This window comes from Lepeophtheirus salmonis, chromosome 8 (genome assembly GCF_016086655.4).
Source record: "Lepeophtheirus salmonis chromosome 8, UVic_Lsal_1.4, whole genome shotgun sequence".
In the NCBI taxonomy this organism is placed as follows: domain Eukaryota; kingdom Metazoa; phylum Arthropoda; class Copepoda; order Siphonostomatoida; family Caligidae; genus Lepeophtheirus; species Lepeophtheirus salmonis.
The window spans coordinates 3026962-3051978 of NC_052138.2; the positions used below are offsets into that span (position 1 = coordinate 3026962).

A 25017-nucleotide genomic window follows, 5' to 3' on the forward strand; every position below is an offset into this window, starting at 1 on the left:
TTTAAGTTTCAAAAATCCATAACTATTCACTTTAAATATTAATCTTTTTTGGGGGAAAAAATTAAAAATTCGTAGCTATTCACCGAAAATTATTTTTTTTTGGAAAAAAATTTCTAAAATTAAATTTTGTGGAAAAAAAATTCAAAAATGAAATGACAAACAAAATTGAGTAAAAAGCTATTATTCCTTAAATTGGGAGGGGGGCTCCAACCGCCACTTTAGCCCACTCTCTGTAGGCGCCTCTACGTTTGAACTAAGACGAAGCATAATCTGGATGGTATTGGACTCGGTTTGTCTTCCTATCTACCGAGTGATTGCTGCATATCACGATGAAGAAAATTTAAATTGAATTAATAAAGAAAAAAACTTTATATTTTTGGAGATGTTTGATCTAGAAAATAAAAAAATTTTATCACCAGGTGGGGTTTAACTTTGCTCACAAGTCCAATTAAGTCTTTAATTATTTTTGTCGAGTCCTCGAATATTTTTATCAATTCTTCATATTTCTTGAACCCATTCCATGCCTATCATTATAATATAGGGTTCATAGTATTGTGGGGGTATTTACAGATCTTGATTTCTATTTAACAACCAACAGGATTTAAAAAATGGATTTTCGCCAAAATTAATGATGATAGTCTATTTTAGCAGATTTCAGAATTCATCCTGGATCCTGGACATCAGCTCAGATTTGTTGCTGCAGGAGGATCTATTTGTTTGTTACTCAACTTTCCTCCACCTAAAAAAGTTCATGGAGTTGAGGACGGGGGAGCTTAGAGGCCAAACAATAGGTCCAACAAGGTCAAAAAAAGGACAATTCTTGTTATCGGCACGCCTTGCTGTTAATTCATAATCATTTCCAGACTCTTCCATTTCCTTTCTGACCCTCCAGACAAAGGACCTGTGTAGGTTTTTGAAGTTTGGAAACTCAACATTGTTTCGTCCGGTGTGGATCGCATACAAGGACACGTTGCCTTTTCCAGGATTGGAAATACTTAGTTAATGGATGCCATTTTTTCCAAAAGAGAACGTTTGTTCACCCTAAAGTACTATTTGTTAAAATATTATATCAGTTCCAACAAAAGATCAAATGAAATTCACATTATTTCATTCAAGATTCAGGGGCGTCCGCAGGGTTATGTATATATATTTTTGTGAGAGGGCTTTTTTTTAGAATTTTTTTTTTTTCAAAAATCAATATTCACATAAAAATTAATTTTTTGGAAAACAATTTCAAAAATCTACTACTGTTTACAAAAAGTTTTAAATATTAAATTTTGTTCCAAAATCCATATTATCCGAAATGAAATTTCAAATATAATTTTTTTTTTTTCGGAAATAATTCCAAAATCTACAGCTATTCACAACAAAAATTTATTTATTTTTTACTCTGCTGTATAATTTTCTCGAATGACGATTTTTAAATAAAATAAATCTTTAAAAAAAAATTATGCCCCCTAATTTTTGCGTCAATTTCTTTATCCTGACCAAAAAAATATTCTAATAAGAAGCAAAAATTCCTTAATTTGGGGGGGGCTACAGCTCGTCTAGCCTACGCTTCTAAGAATACACAAAAAATCAGAGTATCATAGACTCCAACCAAAATAATATGACCATCAATCCCCGAAATAACTACCCTTGAGTACAAATTTGTTCCACCACAATTTATTTATAGATTAAACATAAAATAATATCAAATTAATTAGTTATCCAATGATTTTCTTATTATTTTCAAGTTGTTGAAGTTCCCATTTCTTGTAAGCCTCTATTTGCTTAAGATACGTCACAGCAGCGGGATCCACAGCCACTCCTTGTTCATTGATAGGAGCAGCATTTCCATTGGATCCAGTTTGTCCAGGTCCTTGATTCTTTCTAAATGTAACTCGACTCTTACCATCAGCACCAATAGCGCCAATGGGACATACCTTTTCTCCACAAGGTCCAACGAGACATCCCTAATGAATAGAATGTCGTCATGGTAACACCTCAAAATATGATCCTTCACTTTACTTACGTATGCGTCCATGCTATCCTCATTCACGGCGATAACCTCTTTTGTTTGGCATTGAATAATGTTTCTAACAGCCACAAATCCACCTTGATCAGGAGTAGGAGCTCCTAATGTGAATTGAAATAAAGCAAACAAGGCAAGGAGTGTGATCTTAAAAGTAAATGGTTAAATTATATTTTATTTATTTGTGATGTCGAAATTAACTTACTTTAAAAACCATTTTTAGAATGTATATGTTTGTTAGATAAATGCGCTTGGAACAAGATCCTAAAATATAATGATAATATTTCTACCTGCTATTGGAACAAATAAAAATATTTAACGGCATCCACCCATTTAAGAAACATGAGTGCGTAAAAATAGATGGAAAAAGAGCATTCTTTAGGGTGTCCCAATGCATATAAAGCTAATTTGTTCCCTTCAAAATCTAAAATGCCTCTCTTTCAAAGATTATTAAAATGTGGTCCATTCAAATCTGAACACTTTGAATTTTAAACTTCAACAGGATAGAATTCAACAAAATTAGTATTATAAATAAATGTGTGCCTGGGCTCTCTTAATAATTAATGTAGGCACTCTTAGCGGCAATGATGGCTTCTAGGTAGTGGTAGAAGGCCTGACATCTGCTGCGGAATCTAGTCCTCTGTCTTGGCGTCTCTGTGCTGGCTGACAGTGGCTTTGTGAACCTCGGTGGGTGGATGACGGACCTTTAGGCCTGTCGAGGGGTTTGGCATCAGGGATGTAGTGGGCCAAAAACGAATCAAAAAAGAGTCTTGCAACAGAAGAGATGGGTTTATTTCATTGCTGTATTTAAAAGTGGCCTCTTCATCCTCACGAGGCTCTTTCCACCCCCTTTTTTTGATAGCTCTCTGGACATTCTGTTGTAAAATCCCGAGATCTCTAGCATGGACTTGAGGGGATTGACCTGGGATGTTTTCTTTAACTCGTCTGGGTCCAGTTTGGCCTATTTGATAGAGCCCTTCTTCCTCTCCAACGTTTCGGACATACTGATAGGGTAGAAGGTGGTCCTCTAATATTAATTTTGTATGCTTTAAAATGTCGAAATGTGAATTAATTTCAATCACTCAACCTTAATTAACTATTGAATTTGTAAGTGTTCAATTTGTAAGTTGTAAGATTTCAATGGGCCACGTAGTAAATATATATACAAATTGAATCGTAGAATCTACTGAATTCAATGGATCTCAAATCTCTATTTCATCGTATTTTTCTAATTATGAGAAATGGGCAAGGTCAACAAGACACACCCTTGTATCTAAGCAATTGTGTGTACTTACATTCAATAGGTAAATTCCCCCCTTTTCACACTTTTCTACCTAATTAACCGTTTATATATATTACAATGATTAACTCACTACAGTGTGTCCCTCCAAATCATGAACGATTTTTCCCAAACTCAACTTTGTCAAGATTCTCAAAAAGTACAAGTAGTAAAACGATGAAACTTTGTATTTATTTCCGGGTGGTCCATTGAAATCTGAACATTTACTGATTCAATAATTAATTTAGATTGAGTGATTGAAGTTAATTCATATTTCGACATTTTAAAGCATAAAAATTAATATTATAGGACCACCTTCTACACTGTCAGCATGTCCGAAACGTTGGAGAGGAAGAAGGGCTCTGTCAAAAAGACCAAACTGGACCCAGATGAGTTAAAGAAAATCTTCTACGCCAATCCCCTCAAGTCCATGCTAGATATCTCGGGATTTTACACTAGACTATCTACAGAGCTATCAAAAAAAAGATTGGAAAGAGCGTTATGAGGGCGGAAGTGCCATTTTTGACACCAAAAATGAAAGAAAAACATCTCCGTCGTTGCACAACTCTTCTTAGGGCCCTACAATCCTGATGCCAACACCCTCCACTACACATGTCGAGAGGAAGACCTGTAGTGCCTGCATCCAAACACCGAGGTCCTCAAAGCCACTTTCAGCCAGTATTGGGACGCCATGATAGAGGACTACAATCTGCAGTGGGTACCACGACTTACTCCGCCGCCTTGAAGCCATCATTGCTGCTAAGGGCGGCTACATTAATGATAAAGAGAGCTCAGACACACATCTATTTATAGTATTCATTTTGTTCAAATTCTATTGTGTATTAATAAATTATATCTTGTTGAAGTTTAAAACTCAAAGTGCTCAGATTTTAATGTAATACTTAGTAGATTTACAAATCGATGGCTAAAATGACCAAGGAGGTCAAATCATTCATTAGGACCTAAAGATTATTTCGCTTTACCTTTGTTGAAGTTATAACCTCACTGATGATGAAGATCTAAGCTATTGAAAATGTCTAAACTCATTAGAATTTTTCAGACGGAGATGATTCATTGGTACCTTGAGCAAAAATTTAACCAGCAAAACAACCAAATATTGACCCTTCATCCAAATATCCCCTCTGGAATCAACAAACTATTCCAAAGCGGGTTAATAGTTGTTTCTTCGGGTTATTACCTCGAAATGGAGGTCAAAATCCGCCAATACTAAAATTTGGAATATCTTCATTAAGCGACTGTGTGGGCCAAACATTCCTGATGTAGATGCCAACGGTCTCTGCAGTCTTATCGGTGGTGTTTTAACGGTCCTTATTTAGAACTGTAGTCCAGTCCATTCCCATCCAGTCCAGTCCAATACCACATAATATATATTTTCAATGAAATGTGTAATAATCTTATTCGGCTTAATAAACCATCGATATTTTGATGGAAAAAAAATCCAAGAACTGACAGTTAGGGACCGGTCGCAAGGAGCGACGGTCTTAAGGGCCGGTTTCAATGATTGGCAGTCCTAAGGCTCGATAGAACCGGTCCTAAGACTAGCCTCGACCGAATAAATAAGGACTAACCCAACACATTGTCTTTCTTTGTGGCTGCTTCCAAGGCTAATAGAAATACGAGGAATACATAATGTAATCGGACACACTAAATTTTTCAATTAAATGTATCGTACCGACTGCTTGACAAGACATACATACTTTGACAAAACAAGCAACTAATCAAAGTCTACGACGTTGCTACTCCTAGAATGTTCAATTTGATGTGATAAAGGTTACACAGTAATTGTGTACATGACTAAATATTATCTTTTATTTAAAATATTTATTAAAAATATAGTCTATATCCTGATTTTATTTTATTTTGTCTGAGCATGGGGTAAAATTCTCACAAAATTCGAGAAAAATATCCGTTTAATTTTTGTTTCGGATCTGGAAGGGTAACCTGAAGATCCGAACCCATCCAGATCCCTAAAAATGTGGATCTATCTTAAGTTAAAGGCTTCATTTTCAATATTGTTGCTTATGCAGTCTCTTCTGTCATAAACTGGAAATTGTGTTTAACTAATGTTGGATTTTGACACAAAATAAATTTTTTATTGTTAAAAAGAAATCCTAAATCTTGCAGATGAGGAACTAACAGAGCAATGTAAAGCACTAGATACCGAACTGGACTTTTGGTGGCACTCAAGGTTAATACAAATACAAAGTTATACCATAACGCGTGTACGACTAATGTTTGACTTCCACCACGCTTTTTAATATTGACGTCATAGTAGATGAGTGGTGACGTGTTTTGTCAAAATCTGTTTTTCTTGCCCAGGAGACGGACTAATTCACTCATCAGATTGAAAATTCTAGCAAGCCCGATTACATGATGGTCGTACCTTGTATTTCTATTAACCTTGGGTTGCTTCGACATTTTTAGAATTAGAGACATGGGTCAGTCCTCGTTTGTTTTGCTTGATGCAACCTCGAAGTGGATTAAATCGTAATTAAATGCTTCTGCAAGTTTTGGTTACCCACTCTGTATATTTGAGAGAATTACTTATAAATTAAATCATTATAATAAATTAGATGATTAAAATTATGGACTTCAAATGACTCAATGTTTATTACTAATTAATTACCATAGTATCATTCTACATTTTCATAGTGATTGGAAGAGTATTAAAAATAGCACCAATTAATAGGCTAAAAAAACAATCAATTCGTTTAACATATTAAATAAAAACAATTCAAGTAGATGGACAATACGAAAAAATAAAAATGTGGAATATGAATTTAGAATTTTGTTCAAAAAAACATTTCTATGCATATTGATGTATACTTCTCCGAGTCTCGACATCTCAAACAAGGATTTTCTTCTTCATTGGTGGGTATTTAATCTAAGTATATCATATCAAAGTTTTAAGGCGGATCTGAAACTGAAAAAGTTGAATTATAATACATAGTGCATTTTGAAATTTTTTATTATTAATTATTATTTTATTTTAGTATTAATAAGGATTTCTTTTCCTATTAAAAAGTTGGTGCAAACTTTTGAAAAAAAAAATTACAAATATGCAATTTAATATTTAAAATTTTTTCAAAAATTTCCCAAGTATTCAGAAAAATTAAATTTTTCTGATTTTTTAAAAAATTCATAGCTATTCACAAACAATTGAATTTTTTCGAGAAAAATTTCAAACAGCCAAAGCTGATCACAAATTTTGAAGAAAAATTTCAAGATTTCAAAGCTATTCAAATAAATTAAATTTTTTGGAATTTTATTTATAATATAAGATATTTGGAAATAAAAATGAAATATTACATTTTTTTAAGAAAAATATTTCAAAGATATATAGTTATTTACAAAAAAAATAGATTTTTCTAAATTTTTTTTAAAAATTCACAGCTTGACAAACAATGAAAATTTTTCGATTTTTTTTTCAAAACTCTACAGTTTTTAACAGAAAGTATAAAAAGCCATAGCTATTAAAAAAAAAATTAAAATGATGGAATTTTTATTTTCAAAAATTCAAACTTATTCAAAAGTAATTAAATTTTTTGGAATTTTTTATTTCTAATATAAGATATTTTGGAGAAAAAAAATCAAATATTAAATTTTTTCAAGAAAAGTTTGGAAAATAAAACTTGAAAAATTTCAAGTATTATATGCTTTGAAATTTTTTTTCTCAATAAATTTCAGAATTTGGAGGGTTTTTTTCGTAACTCAGAATAGTATTAAATAGGAATAGGAATCGCAAATACAATTAATTTATAAATAAATAAGATTTATAAATTTTTTATTTTTTGTTAAAATTGATCTTCCTTTGGAATTTTTTAATCAAAATATGTCATGTGTATTACTGTAAAACACATTCATTAGTTGTTTTCTGTTGAAAAAATGATTGAATCATGCTCCAAAATTTCAATGCATACACGAAAAAAATCTCATTATGTCATGAATATCGAATTAAGTCAAAAGTAAATAAACACGGCCCAGTAGTAATTGGTCCAAATCTTTACAGTTTAGTACTTTAAATAATACACAAACACGACAGTAACTTCAATGAAAGAAGTGCAAATCACTTCTCTGTTATCAATTAATTATTATTCGACATGATTGAGTAATTATTCTTATTGGATTGACGAAAACGCATAATATTGGCAGTGACCCTCCCATAGAGTTGACCCAATCATACGTACCGCCATTAAATAAATTAGATGATTACATGAATTGTAGAATACTTTTTTATTTATTTATGTACATACTAGAACGGTAAAGAGTCGAATTAAAATATACAGTCGTATATATCAATAACTCAAATAAAAATAAAATACCTATAAAGTGATAACCTAAAAATATCAGTGGCATTGGCTTTGAAAGTGTTTTAGGGAATTGGCAATCTCCAATATTATTCATTTCCTCTCATCATATTTGTCTAAGAAGACTTCTCCATAAAATAAGTATGTAAGCTGAATACTATAACATTGTTTGCTTGATTACAAGCGAATACTAAAATTAGTAGAACAAGAAAAAATAAGACAAAGATTGGAATATAAGAATTGCTAATCACTTCTCCATTAGGTAATTATGATTAGACATGATGGATTATTCATACTAGAAAAGACTCTAATACGAGGCAAGAGGGTAAGTCCACTTTTATTCCATCAAAAAACAGAGATTTGAAGAGTTTGATAATAATACACTTTAACATATTAGGATATAGAAAATTCAAAAGGAACATTAATGGCAACCAAATTGAACAATAACGACGTAAAAACCTCATTTATTTATAAATAGTGATGAAATATACATGATATAAAATGGTTTCTAGGCAAAAGGGTTTCAGGCAAAATGTTCTGGTCCAATATAGTTTAAGGCAGGATTACCTTACACGGCACCTTTAATATAATTCAAATGTAAGTTAAAAAATCTAGAATGAAAATCTAATTCTTGAATCATAATTACATTAATGAGTACTATAAATAATATTTTAGGAGCACATGCTCAATTTGGTTTCGTATACAATCACGAATGTCCAACCCGTGGCCTGCGGGTTGCATTTCGCCCCGCTTAATGTTTAACTGTGGCCTACTTTTCATTCTCACTTCAAGTAGTATTTTTTTATTAAAATGGTCATAATATCATCAAAATGCGTATAGCACACATAAAACGTAAAAACATAGAAAAATATTTGACGTCATATTGTAGTTCTGAAACTCTTACAGCAGAGGCGTCACCTGTGGGGATTGAGGGGCTGTAGGTCTTCCCATATAAAGGAATTTTTGAAAAAAATTCTGTATGGGGAAAAAAATAATGAGAAAACTGAGATAATGTTTTGTTTTTTTAAGTTACAAGCCCAACGCCCAAAAAAAAGTCCTAATCCTGCGGACGCCCCTGCACATGGTTGCCAGATTGGGCTTTTGAGGCAGTTTGGCCTTCAAAAAAAATTGGTCTTCTCTTATATTTTGCCTAAATATGTATTTAATATTTTTGTTTTATAAAGCCATTTTTCATGAAATTCATTTTTATAGGTTCTGTGGCCCATTATGTTAAAAGGTTGGACATCCTTGGTATACATCAATGATAGCTTGTATGTAGTAGAAAAATAAGTTCACTCCTCAAGAATTAAATAATACTGATAACAGCTTAGATAAAGAAAATATAATGAAATTGCCTTATTCTCTTCAGAAGACCTATTCTGAATTATTCATAACCTTTTTTAATGGTTCCAACTTGTACACATTGCCTTGGTCATACAAGTTACAACTTGTACACAATACATGAAAATGTATTTTCCATCACAAATATTCTTGGTTGCTTTCGATTTGTTTTTCCCTCTCAGGTAGTAAAATATGGCAAATTTCTTTTTTTGAGACCTCCATACTCGACCCACAATAATTAACGACTAAACTGGGATAGCGCAATACTGTCCAAAAGCGTTTGTAATATCAGGGGCGTGCGTCTACAGTGTGTGTAACGTATCCCTCCACCCTCCCCCCCACACACAATTAAGGAATTTATGTTTTTATTAGAAAATTTTAAATTAAATTTTTGACCCAAAAATTAAGTTTAAAAATTTTTTCTCAAAAAATTAAATATCTGCAAGTTAATTTTTGAATTTTTTCCCCAAGAAATTTAACTATTTTTGAACAGCAGTAAATTTTGAATTTCTTTTGAAAATATAAAAATTTGAAAATTATTTCTTGAAATTTATTTTCCAGAAAATTAAATTTTTTGAACAGCTGTGCATTTTTTGATTTTTTTGAAAAAATAGCTACGGATTTTTAAATTTTTTTTAATAATGGCTATGGATTTTTTATATAAGTAGTTGTTAACTTTTGATATTTTTTGTGAACAGCTTTGGATTTTTGAAATTTTTCTCCAAAAAATTTAATATTTGAAATTTTTTGTAAGCAGCTATGGATTGCTGCATTAAATTGAGGGGTTCTGTGACCCATGGAGGGTACTGTGTATTTATGCTCATTGGGAAGTGACCATGAAATGATGGATTTTTGAAATTTTGTTCAAAAAAATTTAATTTTTTGAGAATAGATATGGATTTTTTCCTGAATAACTGTAGATTTTTGATTTTTGGATTGTTCTTAACAAAATTCCAAAAATGAAGGCATCCCCCCCAAAAAAAAATACATATATATATATTCCAGCGATCAGAATAATCAAATAAAACGTAATAATTTCAACTGGTACAATATGTTGATACAAGTTACAACTTGTACATAAATAAATAAATATGTATAATACAAATTTTGATGAGAAAGATATTGGATTACTTAGGCCTTTATCTTGTATTTTTTTTTTGTTTTTTTTCATTATTATGATTTCATCTCCCAATGATGATCATTTATCACTTTTCCATTGTTTTCTTTCCTTCATCCTTATCATTTCTTTATATTCCACAATAAATTTGTACAAATATTATATAAGTGGTTCTCAAACTATATACAATCTCAGCTCACTTACAATACAACTGTATACTCGTGATGGGAAGATTAAAAAACAAAAAAACACGATCCTAATGCGAATTTAGAAAAAAATCCCAATGCCAATTCTGATTCTTTAATATTTAAATTTTTTGCTATTCACAAACAATTTAATTTTTTGGGAAAAAAATTTCAAAAATCCACAGCTGTTCACAAAAAAATATAATATTTTGTGGAAAAAAAATCGAATATTAAATTTTTTGGAGAAAAATTTCAAAAATCCATAGTTGGACGTAATATCAAGTGTGGTAATGATGTAATGTTTCCATCTAACAAGACTCCTGAAGATCTTGCCAACGTCAAATTTCCTTCAAATACTAATGTGTACGTCTCTTAGTATGATTAAAACTACCAATACTGATTGAAGGCAAAAATTAACGTAAGAAAATCCTTCTAAAATCTTGATTTGTCGATATAATATAGAGCAAAATCGAACTCATTACTTTAAATTGTTCTTATAAAACTGGGGTATCCTGTATAAGTTTCCCACACGTCATATTTTCTCTTTCTATCTCGAAATTGGTAACAGGGACAAAGGATAGTTGAAATTCAATTCTCGCAACCTTTTAAAAATGAGGAAAAAAACTTTGGTACGTCAAGCAAAGGAGCGTGAAGTGAGGAGTAGGAACAAGATCTCGACTTTTTCGAGTAGTTCGGATAATTAGCACTTTGAAGGCTCATAAAATTAGATAAAAGGTCTCATTGTGTGGAAAGTCATACTTAAATAAGGAAAAGATGCATTCTAAAACAAATTAAAAAAATTAAATTAAAGCATTCCAAAATTCAAATTCATTTCAATTTTAATTCACAATACTTTCAAAAGACAATGTTTTAATCCAAAACTTTTGAATTTTTCATATTTTTAGTGCTCTTTTTTTGCTATTTTTGAGCCAAAAATTGCTTAAAAATCCTAAGTCTATTACAATAAACTTTAAAAAAATAAAGGTATTTGAAGCGCCCTCTATGATTGAACATACATAACTATTACAATTCGAATGTTTTGTTGAACTATTTCCTTTTTTTTTTTTTTTTGACTGCGTCAACTACTTCTTCAATGTATCACTAGCCATGTATTTTATCTCTAATATCTATTCACATAGAATATAAAGGGGCGGGGATCAAATTGTCGCCAAAATATTTTTCTACAAAAAACAACACAAAATATACATTTTTTAACTTTTTTATTGAAAATCACAGCTATGACGAGCATATAGGTATTGAGTAGCCATTCATTCGATATAATCACAGTTGGCATCATTAACAGCCTCAATACGGCCTCTGAACCGGCCGCAGGCTCTTCTGACCATCTCATTGTCCATGTTGCCGAATACCTCCTTGATGGAGTCCATCAGGGTGGCCTTGGTGCTATGGGGATGTCTGGGGCTATGTCTCTCGACATAGCCCCACACAAAATAGTCCAAAGGATTAAGGTCGGGAGAGTTAGGTGGCCACAAATCCTTGGTTACGACGTCATAACAGTTCTCGGTTAACCACTGCATGGAGATTTTGGACACATGGCAGGGTGCTGAGTCCTGTTGCCACGCCCAGGGCCTGTCTCCGACCTTTATGGACCTGGTAGGGTCATCCTCAACCATCTTATTCACCTTGTCGACAAAATCGGTGTCCCTGACCTTCCTGTCGGCGCCCTCCTCCTTGGGTGCCATGACTACGGCGGACCTCGATAGCTCCTCGTTCCACTTATAGCTCTTTATCTCCTAATATGATGACGGCATGATGCTAACTAAACTACTTATCGTCAGCTGACAAGAATAGCTTTCCTATTTGGTAACCGGTTTTTTTATTTGATAATGTCGTCTTCAAGTTATCAAGGTTTAAAGTAGGCGACAATTTGATCCCCGCTCCCTGTATATTAGAGAAATGCTACAGAGCGCAATCGAAATAGCTGCAGATTGCACAGTTTGAGAACCACTGCATTATACAATATACATTCCCATTCAAAATATCTCGTCATACTTATTAGTACTGCCATTTTGATTAAAACCGTCATTGAGGATAGTGGATGCTTATCAAAGCAAATAACACCAAGCACTCAACAAACTCATGCTTTTTTTTTTTTTGTAAGGATTTACAATTGAAGTTTTATATAACTTTTGTATCATATACATTTTAGCTTAGTGTAACCGCAATCTATATTTATTTTTGATTAAAGTTAATACGGAAAAGGTCTTCTCACATAAATAAGTTGAGGGAAATTGTGTAAGTAAATTTAAAGCTAATTTAGCCAGGAGTGGGTACTAATTCATCACAAAAGTACAGAATATATCAAGTGCTTTGGAATCAAAATCCCAGTTTTTAGTGTTTGGTCATGTGAAAGTTCCATAAGCCATATCAAATGACAGAGGGCTAGCTGTGGCGGTAAAAGACTATTTTTCATCATTCAAACATACAGACACACTTTGCTCTATTAATATAGATGTAACATGTAAGATTAGGGGGGTACTTTTATGTGAAATGAATATATGTATGTTAAAATTTGACATACTTTCGGATTACAAAATATCCCTTAACTCATCCTTTCTTCCATGCTATGTACATGTTTCTTTTAAGATAATTATGGACTTCATATATAAAACTGTAGTTTCTTTGTATATAAAAAGCGGGTGATCAATAAAGCACTTCCCTGTGACGTCACAGTAAAAAAACAGCGCCCCCAAACTGTAGGAAATATATTAATCTTAGTTATTGTATTTTTGGGGCTGTTTTCTAATTTGTGTTCTGGTTAGTGAAAGTCTATTTATGTAAAAAAACATAAAAAGTGAATTGTGGAAAAGTAAAAAACAACCCATTGAATGATTTTATATACATATTTATATCTACAATATACTGGGTGGTCCAGATAAATTGGGAAAATCTTTAAAGGTTTATAACAAACTAACTAGATGGAATAGAACCATATTTTTTCAATTATTTGAATGCTACATTTAATGACGTTCAATTATTTATAATGAGATCCACCTTTCTTGATAACCTCGGCTACCGGGCACCCCGTGCAGATCCCGTGAAGCCATTGTACTGGTTTTGCGCTTTTAAGTAACATTCTCTGGATGGACGTAGTAGCCTAAGAATGATACCTTTCAACAAGACAGTGCACCAACCGACAAGGCAAAAAAAAAAGCAGGATTTCTTGGCCACAAAATGTCCACCTTTTTGGAGCCCGGAATTTTGGCCTGCAAACAGACTGTATCTGAACCCATGCAATTTCTATTTCTGGGAAAGGGTTGGACATGAGGCCTGTGCATAGTATTATTCGTCTGTGGAGGCTCTGAAGATCTTCATTCCCCTTCGTACAATGTTAAAGCTGTATCTGTACGAGGTCACTTGAGCCTTCCAAAGCTTCTGGTAACGTGTGAACGATGTTATCAAGAGAGGTTGAACTCATTATGATTAATTGAATGTCATCTAATGTAGTTTTCAAAAAATATGGCTCCCCCCCCCAAGGTTAATAGAAATACAAGGTTATAACATAACACACGTACGACTGATATCCTTTTAATATTGACGCCATAGTAAATGAGGAGTTGCGTGTTTATTTCAAAATCTGTTTTTCCAGACCAGCAGCCGATACGATATATTAAATTGAAAATTCTAGCAATAGCGACGTCATAGGCTATGAGTGGTTGCGTGTTTATTCAAAATCCGTGCTGTCTTGCCCAGCAGTCGTTACGATACACCAGATTGAAAATTCTACAAAGCCCGATTACATGATAGTCTAACTTTCTATTTCTATTAACCTTGGTTCTACGTTATAAGCCTTTAAAGATTTCCCAATTTATCTTAACCACCCTGTATAAATCATCAATCAATCTGCGTGTTTGTAGGAGAAACCATAAATCCAGATCATTATTTCCCCGTACTTGATTCAAAAGAAACTTACCATTCTTATTATTTTACTAGTATAAATAACAACTCTCGTTATTTCCATTCGTATTTTTCATTGCCTCATTTCTTCCATATTAATATAATATCCCCTACATAACTATCCCAGAAGAGTGACACAAAAAAGAGTAATAATGGAGTCAAGACAGCATTTGGCGTAGCAGGGACATGGCTCAAGACTCTCCAAGTAGTCAATTTGCTCATCTGCAGTGCGGTTAGAGATAGTATCACCCTCGTCATCATTCGGATGATTAAGCTCATCCATCATCCCATCCTCATCTCCAATGCTTTCATCCTCCTTGGCCCCTGAAAGATAATATTTTCATATAAATATATTTGTATTATAGTGATGGGCCGGTCTAGAAAGACTACAATCCCATAAGTCCGGTCCTGCATACTTGGTTTTATTTATATTTTATGGTAACTATAATAGCTGAAATGACGTAGTTTCCAACTATGTCATTTCAGCTGTTGAAATTTTATTTAAGCCTCTTTGAATATAATGAATGTACTGGGTAGTCCATTGAAATCTGAGTACTTAATAATTCATTAATTAATGAAGGTTGAGCGATTGGAATTAATTAATATTTTTACACATATTTTAAAGGAATAAGTTACAAAAAAAAAAAAAAAAAAAAAACCTAAACTCTGTAGACGAGAAAACGACACTTGAACGTGATTGACAAATTTTCATTCGCTCACTCCTTAACACTGGAAAAACTCGGACGGAAGTATGCAAGCAGTTGTACGTCTCCAGGACCACCGTCTAAGCTGTCAGCAAGTCCAAAACGTTGGAGAGGAAGAGGAACTCTATCAAAAAGGCCAAACTGGATCCGGAGGAGTTAAAGAAAACAGCCCAGGCCAATTCCCTCAAGTGCAAGAGGGCTCATGCAAGAGATCTAGGATTTCACACCAGACTGTTCAGATAGCTATCAAAAAATGGGGGTTGGAAAGAGCCTTGTAAGGATGGAGAGGTCACTTTTGACACCAGGAATGTAAAACATCCATTTTCTCCGTTACAAGACTCTTTTGAACACTTTTGGGCCCCTACAGCTCTGATGCCAACCCCCTCGACTATAACTTGTGGGTAGATGTTGAGGGAATGCCTTCAGTGTTCGTCATTCAAACACCCAGGACCTCAAAGACTACATCTGCAGCGGGTGCCAAGCCTTTTTCCACTGCCTTGGAAGCCATCATTACTCCTTTTGGGCGTCTACATTAATGATCATAAGAACTTCTACGCACTTATATTTATAGTAATAATTTTGTTGAAATTATATGTCTAATTAATCAATTATATCTTGTTGAACTTTAAAATCCAAAGTGTTCAGATTTGAATGGACCACTCGGTAATTGTATGTATATATATTTAAAATATGAAGCCCTATAGTGCAAAGTGATGCAATCTTTATAAAAAGTAAATAGGGACACATACATACATAGGTTATATACATCGACAAAAGAAATCCTTCAATCAAATTAGAATGGATTCACATATTACTTGATAGTTGTACATGATAAATATGCATATTTCTACGAATTTTCAATTTATTTAAATGTACGTTCCTTCCGTTAGATTTTGCATTCGTTCAGTATTGGTAGTTTTAAACGCATATAAGACCTTTTAACGTCTATATTAGGACTTAATGGTGAGCTCCAGGTGGTGGCGAAAACTGATGCAGACACTATGAATGTACTCGGCGCTCACGGAGGCCCAGACCTTGTTGACCGAGGTCTTCAGGGTGGAGGTGCTGTTGTGGCCAAAGGTTTTTGGACCAGAAGTTCCTGTTGCTAGCCATCCACTCTTTTACAAAATAAGTGGTATAGGCCGGAGCTCCGTCCTGCTAAAATACGCTAAATACTTCTTCATGGTCTTGGAGATCTATGAGACCACATTTTCTTTCAAAACTATCAATTATATCGGTCGCAGGTAACTGGTATCTATCAGGAAACCAAATTGGAGGCAAGTTTTCTCAAGTTGATGACACAACCACCAATATCATCAGAGAGGTGGGATATTTGGTCTTGGTGACTTTCCTGATACTGTTGTAAGCCTGGCCAAAGCATACCTCCCAATCATTTTGCTTGTTGTAGACGGGGGCAACAGAAGGGTCTTTTCATTAGAGAGAAAAAATTACCTTGTTGCTGTTCTGCTTCAGATAATTCAAGAGTGGTTGACATCGCTGAAGACAGACTTCTTTTTGACGTTGGGACAGGAGGTGCCTCTTTATTCTTCTGAGCGCCCTACATAGATACTTTTGCATGACCTTGCTCACCGTAGACCAATGCACCTTCTTCTTCTGGGCGTACTTTGACATCTTCATCGTTGGATTGACCTTAAAGGTTAAGGTCAATCCAACGATGAAGATAAATGCATCAATTTTGTCTCCAGGCTTCACTTTGGTGGGTCTTCCACTCTTGGGGTTGTCCATAAGGTTGTCTCCATTAGCCAAACAATTTCTTACCCGACAGACTGTGGCCTTCATGACGTCAAAGGTGGTCCTTACAGAGCAGATTAAATTGCCTATGATGGCTTTTCTTGCCTCCATCTCAACATATACATATATTTTGTTTAAAACATGTACATCAATCAAAGGCTTAAAATCTAATCTATCCGAAAATAATCGTAACTTTAAGAGTTAATAAACAATACCTATCCAAAACTGTATTTTTAGAAGGCCTCATTACTTTTTCTACATCCGGTATACATACATGCCAAGAAAGAAACAAAAAAAAACAACATAAATTTAATTATTGTATTGTATATAACTTAATGTTGACCCTCCGATACATTTAAACAATTGACCCTAATTGAAAAATCGCATGAAGACGGATACAACATAATTTTCAAATAAACCAATTAACTTTAATTATACTAGGTTATAAATTTTCCCTATGGCCGAGTGGTAAATTAAAATCTGGATACTTTGAATTTTAAACTTCAACAGGATATTATTTATTAATTAACAATAAAATTTCAACAAAATTAATACTGAAGATGGATGTGTGTATGAGCTCTCTAAATCACTAGCATAGCTGCTCTTAGCGGCAATGATGGCTTCCAGGTGGCAGTGGAATGCTCGGCACCCGCTACAAATGTAGTCTTTGTTATAGTGTCCAAGTACTGGCTGACAGTGGCTTTGAAAGTTTGGATGACGTACCTTACCGGCCTTGCCTTTGACATGCTCCCAAAAGTTGTAGTCAATGGATTTAGCATCAGGGGTGTAGGTGGGCCAAAAGAGTTCAAAAAAGCCTTGCAACAGAAGAGATGGGATTATTTCATTGCTAATGTCTAAAGTGGCCTCTCCACCCTCACAAGGCTAATTCCACCCACTTTTTTATTCTTCTTTGGACAGTTTGGTGTGAAACTCCGAGATCTCTTGCAGAGGCTCTCTTAAACTTTTGGGGATTTGCCTGGCCTGCTATCTTCAACTCCTCCAGGTTCAGTTTGGCCTTTTTGACAGAGCCCTTCTTCATCTTTAACGAGTCCGACTTGGCGGTGACCCTGAAAACGTCCAACTGCTTGGAGTGCGAGATTGGAAATTCGTCGAACCCATTCAAGTGTCCTTTTCTTTACTTGTACGTAAGCTAGAGAGCTTCTGCCCCCCCCCCCCTTGGAACTATTTTTTGCTTTTGTATATTGATATATACCGCTAGATAAGATCAACCCTGTACATTTAAATATTTTTTGCCTTCTCCCTGATAGGTCTTTCAGGACGAAATGTGATTATTGTTTAGAACAAACAATTTGTCGTTTCTCTGTTCGTTAATAAAGGTCGTTAAAGAAGCAAAAGGGTGAATGACACTTTTTATGCAATTTCCTTAACAAGAATACTTGGACTATAAACATAAAAAGACAAGCATACGGGGTTGCATAGAAGCCTTGAGTGTTTAATAGGACTCTGTTTTTATACATGAATATCCTTTACTATAATAACCCCCTATTAAAATCCCTCATGCAAAAGGCATTTTCTTATGCACAAACAGACATTCATATGTCAAAACTATAAACACACTGCAGACTAAAAGAGTTTATAGGGTGGGAACTCAAAAATATCTTTAGAATTTAATAATGCTTCTATCTTTGTTATTTTTAATGACAAGGTTTCAATACGCAACCAAACGATAGCTGAAACAAAGTTGCAAGTTTTGATTGTATTCCATGTCTGTAAGTGTAAAAAGTCGGAGCAATAACCAAAAAGGCAAAGGCTGTCCGATCTTCTTATAGTCGGTGCCAATTTTTTGTCAATAGCTGTGGATTTTTGATTTTTTTTTTTTTTTTAAAAAATTCAATATTGAAATGTCATTTAACCTCCGAAATTTTTTGACAACAACTCTGGTCTTTTGAAATTTCTTTCCAGAAAATTCAATTTTTTCTGAATCAATCTGGATTTTGAAATTTTTTTTCTAAAAATTGAATATTTGAAGTTTAATTTTTAATTTTTTTTTCCTGCATATTTTTTGTAAAAAGCTATGGATTTTTAAAAAAATTTTCTAAAAATTCAACTTTTTGGTGAATAGCTGTGGATTTTTGAATTTTTTTTTGAAAATTCAATATTTGAAATTTCATTTAATTTTTGAAGTTTTTGGACAATAGCTCTAGATTTTTGTTCACAAAATATTCAATTTTTGTGAATAGCTATCGATTTTTGAAATTTTTTTTCTAATAAATTATTTTTTTGTGCATAGCTCTAGATTTTTGAAATATTTTTCTAAAATATTGAATATTTAAAATTTAAACTTTTTTTTCCAAATTTTTCGTAAAAAGCTATGAATTTTTGGAATGAAAAAAAAATCCAAAAACCAAGCCCCACCCACCAAAAAAAAAAAAAAATGCATAATCCGGGTTGCAGCATATTTAATGAAACGTCATTACAGCAATGCTGTTCTTCTTACGAACATTTTTCAAATTATCAGGGTGACCTCGTTCATTTTTGGTTTCTTTTATTTTAAATCTCCAGCGGTTCGTTCATATTATTGAAATCGCTGTTTTGATATGTTTAATAAAGCACCTAACTAGGTTCAAAAATAGTCAATCCTGCGGATCCTGTAGATTAAAGACCAACCCAGGCATAACTAAATTAGATATCGTATTTTTTTGTTAGTTGAAGGGGGAACTTATCCCAGGTTCTATTTAAAGATATACATTTATATCAGTATCTACAATAAACCTGTTCCAGTTTCAATTTGTTTCGAATTTCAATTACGGATAGTTCAGACAAATTGTCATATGTTATGAAAATTATCCATACAAAATTGCAGGGTCCTACGAGGTCATCTTGAGGTCGCACACCTCGATCAAATTATAAAAAAAGGCAAAAACTCATTACAAAATACAGTTTTTAGTTTATGTCAATTCATAATCTAGATACTAATATTCTAATTGAATAAAATAAAAGACTTGATGTGATATATATAATTATAATTAAGTAAAATATTAGGTTTTATCCGAACATGAATATTATATATAAGCTACACTTATGAAATTTAAATATATTAAATAATAACTTGCAAAAATATTTGAGTAAATGGAGGGGCAAATTATACTTATAAAAGGGTTTTTCATTAGCTTAAATTGATGTTCATTCATTAAGGTCAAAAATTACTTTATGAATAAGTACACTTAATATACTTAATCCTCAACAAGAGATACTTTAAGTCCAATAATTACGGGAATGTAACAGAATGAAAATAACCGGAGAATAAAACCAAACAAAACCCAGCTTCATACTTGAGTAGAGTTTACTTTTTTTCCTTTGGTGGGAATCTATCCATCCATATAGAACAATGAATATATTCAACAGTTGAAACTATGAGGGGATCCATTTACTTTCATATTCAGATGAAATGCTCTAGATGTGAAATATATTATTATTAATAATTTGTTAATTAAGTACTACAACAATGAGAAATTATAGCCATAAAACTAAAATACTCAACAATTTGAAATTTAAATGCAATTTAACTTTGACAATTTTTAAAGCCTAAGATGTTCTAATGTTCTCCAAGAGTTATGACCAGAGGAGGTATACTTTTAAATTGATCATCCATCGTAAAAGATGATCTTAGTCCTAGTCGGAACTCCGTATTCTACGAGGGACGACTAGATAAAAATTCCTCGGAGAAAAACTACAAGGCTTCATAAGAGAGTAGAGTGGACTCCTACATTGGAAAAAGGAATTCCAGGATAGAAATAACGAAGAGATCCATTCATGATGAGTAGATAATTATTTAAATTATACAAAAATATACCTCATTGGTAATGAATAATTATATTATTTGAATTCGTTGAAAGATACTGAAGATAATTTTGCATAATTATTTTTTTCAAAAATTTAATACTTTTTGAAGTTTTTTTCCAAAAAATTTAATCTTTTGGGAACAGCTTTTGATTCCTAAAATTTTTTTATAAAACTTTAATTTTTTGATATTAGCTATTGATTTTTTCAATTTTTTGTCAATAGCTGTGGATTGTTAAATATTAATTTTTTTTTCAAAAGATTTTTATGCAAAAACATTAATATTTGAAAAAATTTAATCTTATGGGAACGGCTTTTGATTCCTAAATTTTTTTAAAAACTTTTTATTAGCTATTGATTTTTTTATATTAGCTATTGATTTTTTCAATTTTTTGTCAATAGCTGTGGATTTTTTTCAAAATTTTATATTAGATTTTTTTTTCAAAAAATTTAATTTTTTTAAATTTTATTCCAAAAAATTAATATTTGAAGTTTTTTTCCAAAAAATTTAATCTTTTGGGAACAGCTTTTGATTCCTAAATTTATTTTTATAAAACTTTAATTTTTTTATATTAGCTATTGATTTTTTAAATTTTTTGTCAATAGCTCTGGATTTTTGATTTTTTTTCAAAATTTTATATTAGATTTTTTTTTCAAAAAATTTAATATTTTAAATTTTTTCCAAAAAATTAATTTTTGAAGTTGTTTTTATAGAATTTTTTTTCAAAAAATTCCAAAAACCAAGCCTTTCCCAAAATATAATCCTGCGGACTCCTCTAATTTTATCACTACTAATTATGCGTCACTCCTGTGTACATATTTACACTTTTATGAATGAAGAATATAAATCCTGTGTATTTTGCAGGGCTGCATAGTCAAGAGTTGGAGTCAGGAGTCGGAAAATTTCTACCAACTCCGACTACAAAAAATTATTATAATTCATTCAAACAAAACTTATTCATAATCTAAGGCTTATATTGAGTATTCGTTAAGTTATTTTCTAAAAGGTTATACATTATAGGGATTAAGTTCTATTAATTTATTACACTTATTAAATTAACTCATTTCTAACTTTCCTTCACAGATTTCAAACGTGCTCTATAGTCTATATAATCACTATTCCCAAACATCTCCAAAATATCAATTATTATGTTGTATAGAGCATAGCCACTAGCCATGATAGCCCATTGCTTAGTCAAGTGAATAGGCAATGTCATCAGAGTAAAGTGTAACGTTGCATTGCTAAGTTGTTTGTGCTCTTAGGTAACGAGTGTATAAATTATGTTCGTAAAGGAATGAATGTATTAGCAATAGATAGATTTTGATCCATTTCATTTCTTGTTCCTTTAGTTAATTATCTTATATTCCAAACATTTTCTTTATGCCTGGAACAATTATTAACTACAATCATATAACTAATAAACTGCCTTTAGCTATATATTAAGTCTATAATTAAATGACTCAACAGTACTTATACTGTCTATAAAACATAATATTAAAAAAATATTAATGTGTGTTGGAGTAGAAGTCGGTGACATTCAAAATACTGAAGTCGGGCATTTTATGTTGCGACTCCGCATCCCAAAAATGAATACCCTGACATTTTGAAGAATGTTTTGTAGGATTAGCTGCTCTTAGAATTTCACTCCTCAGGAGTTGAATAATAAAGACAATATCCATCGTACATAGTATTAAAATAATTTATGTGTATGTCGTATTTCCGTTCGTCCAGCTTTGAAAAACAATGATATTAATTTTAAAAACGGAGGCAAATACAGACTTTAGACATAAAATAAAAGTTGTTTAGAATTTTGAGTTACGTACGTCGGGGGTAGTTTTCATTCTCATCTGACGCGAAATTCATGAGCTCTGGAGGGCAAGTTTGTTTTTCTCCATACAACAAGATCGATTCTCTGAGTATCACATGTTTTTAAGGTACGATTTGCATGCCTTGGACTCGAATTCCCACCAGCTAGAGTAATCCAAAGGATTCAGATCGGGGCTCTGGGGACTGATTGCCTTATCAGTCTTTTTCTCCGCCACTTTAAGTCTCTTTTTTTGGTATCAAACCGATCTTTTTTACCATTCATTGGTCCTAAGGACTGATACATCTGTCTTTCAGTACACCGGTTTTAGCTATTTTTTTATTTCCTTCACTCATAACTAGGATTGAAGAATATAAGAACTAAGAATATCATGAATGATAGCTAGAATGTTTAATTATACATTTATTGTCACACATCTGCTACAGGTATCATGACTCTTTGACAGAGATTATGAATTATGATGATGTAACTCCAGCGATTAAAATGATGTAGTTAGTAATAATTACGTCATTTCAGCTCTAGAAGTTTCTACAATACACCCAAAAGGACCGGTCCTAGGACTGACAAATTTTATTAGGTAGTCATTTCAATTTTTTTAGACGGATCCAACACTAATAAACGCTCGTTTTTCGAGGCTGTGTGTAAATTACAAGATGTTTCACTTATTGGCCACAATGGATGCTGAAACAAAAGGATGGCCATTATGAAAATGGATGATTATGTGTAAAAAATATCGCAAACGTCGTTTGGTCAGCAGGAGAACCATTTGGAAAACAAAAAAAAGAAGAAAACTGTCGGAGGAGACTAATACTGTTACAAGGATGCTAGACAAGAGAAGAAAAATAAGTGTGAGGACCACTGGATCACTAAGCAAGGATGCGTATAACAAGATTCGGAAGAAATCTTGTTTGCTCCATGAGGAAGATAGCAAGGAGTACACTATTGGGGGGGGGAGACCAGAGTTGTCCGCAGGGGTGGAGGGGAGGGGCAGTAGCCCCCTATAATTAGGGATTTTTTGCTTTTAACTAGGAAGATGGCAAGGAGTATCCTGTTGGGAGGGAGACCAGACATTTTCCGCAGGGGTAGAGGGGCAGTAGCCCACTATAATTAGGGATTTTTGCTTTTAACTAGAAAATGTTATATTTGAAATTTTTTCCGAAAAATTTAATTTTTGTTAATTATTGTAAATTTTTGATATTTTCTGTGAATAGATAGAGACTTTGGAAAAAAATTTATCATTTGAAATTTTTGATGAACATCTGTGTATTTTGGATTTTTTTCCCCAAAAAATTGAATTTTTTGAGAATAGCTATAGATTTCTGAAATTTTTTCCAAAAAAATGTAATATTTAAAATATTTTTTCAAAAAATATTAATTTTTTGGGAATGATTATAGATCTTAGAAAAGGATTTTTCAAAAAAATATAATCTTTCACAAAAAAAATTAATTTTTCAATTTTTAAAATTTTATTTTTCAAAAAAATCGAAAAATCAAGCTCCACCTCATGAAGATTGTCAGAAGCGTAACTAGAACATAAATTTCAGCAACTACAGTCAGATGAACTATTCAAAACAATTTAAAAAAAACAATTGAATCTTAATGTATTAGAAAATGAAGTTCATTCCTCAGGAATTAAATAATAATGACAACGGCTAAAGAAAACAAAATTCATTCTTTAGATTAACAATTCCAAAAAAGCGGGGTTTAAATAAACCTGATTTTTATAGTTTTATAAATATATAGTATTTTATAGTGTATGTATAGATATTTATAGTAGAAAGCTCAAAGTGAAAATTAATACATTAATAGATGGAAAACAGATGGAACTTCACTAATTTAATTTTATCTGGTGGGTTAGTTTAAATAAGGTTAACAATTTGACCTATAGGATTCACAAACAATGGAAGACCGCAAGGAATCAACATCTTTATGTACAGATTTATTGAACTCTCTCTCAGTCCAAGGGGCTCAGATCCAATGAGCTCAGAGCCTTAATAAATTCCCCCAGATCTTATACGGAATCATCGTATATTTCTACATAGTTATTAATAATAATAAATATAACGACAGTATAATCGACTGAAAGCCCAAGTGAGCAACGGGAAAAGTTCTTATCCTCCATCCACTGCTCATGTATTGATGTTCTTGAAACATTTTCTTCTTAAGCCAACTCTGCTACGTCTCCTACTCTAAGAAAACTATTTCATAGATCAGTGTCTTTAATGTATATCAAACAGAAATAACTCATCTCAATCATATTTAGATTAATTAAATTTATAAGGTATAATTTGTGATCTATGGCCTATATGGATAATTATATAATTTGGACACTTAAAGCCTCACCCCTGATTGAACTGATTAAATATAAGTAAACATTATCGTATAACAATTACCCTATTCTGACCTAGGAATCTTTGGGTGAAATCCATATACATATAGTATATTTCTTTCTCTAGGAATCACTGGGTGCGAACGTACACACATCAAGTTGAAGAGAATAACTCCCAAGCGTGCTGTCCATGAGCTATGGAGATTTCATTAGTGATTTCTTTATTACTTGTGTGTCTCTTTTGTGATTGGCCAACCCATATAAAATGGTTCTAGACTCTGAAAGATAATATGCCTCTCTTTTCTCAATAGTTTTGTCTGCAAACCATATTCCATTCTGTAAATTCAGAGTTTTAATTGAATTCAGAAGGTTAATTTTGGAAAGGGAAGATAAATTTGTATACGTCAAATAATTTAGTGACGT

The 25017-nt window shown here is 32.5% G+C and overlaps 2 protein-coding genes across 2 annotated transcripts in view; both read right to left on the reverse strand.

The window, feature by feature from the left end:
* Positions 1–1647: 1647 nt before the first annotated feature.
* On the reverse strand, positions 1648–2375 carry LOC121123365 (uncharacterized). The gene is made up of 3 exons (XM_040718484.2): positions 2220–2375; positions 2015–2161; positions 1648–1955 (listed from the first exon to the last, which is right to left on the reverse strand). The coding sequence occupies exons 1-3, from the start codon at positions 2229–2231 to the stop codon at positions 1707–1709; spliced, it is 408 nt and encodes a 135-aa protein (XP_040574418.1). The 5' UTR covers positions 2232–2375; the 3' UTR covers positions 1648–1706.
* A 3447-nt stretch (positions 2376–5822) lies between these two features.
* The window catches only part of LOC121122875 (uncharacterized), a 60606-nt gene continuing 41411 nt past the window's right edge, over positions 5823–25017 (reverse strand). Inside the window, exons 4-5 of the mRNA XM_071890803.1 lie at positions 14199–14506; positions 5823–6237 (exon numbers count right to left, since the gene is read on the reverse strand). The gene's annotated coding sequence lies outside the window, so the exon portion shown is untranslated. The remainder of the gene's footprint in view (positions 6238–14198; positions 14507–25017) is intronic.

Bases quoted from the DNA above. Each gene is read 5' to 3' on its own strand.
- LOC121123365 (XM_040718484.2), bottom strand. The intron at 1,956-2,014 runs GTAAGTAAAGTG...TCTATTCATTAG, and splicing joins AGGATAGCATGGACGCATAC to GGATGTCTCGTTGGACCTTG.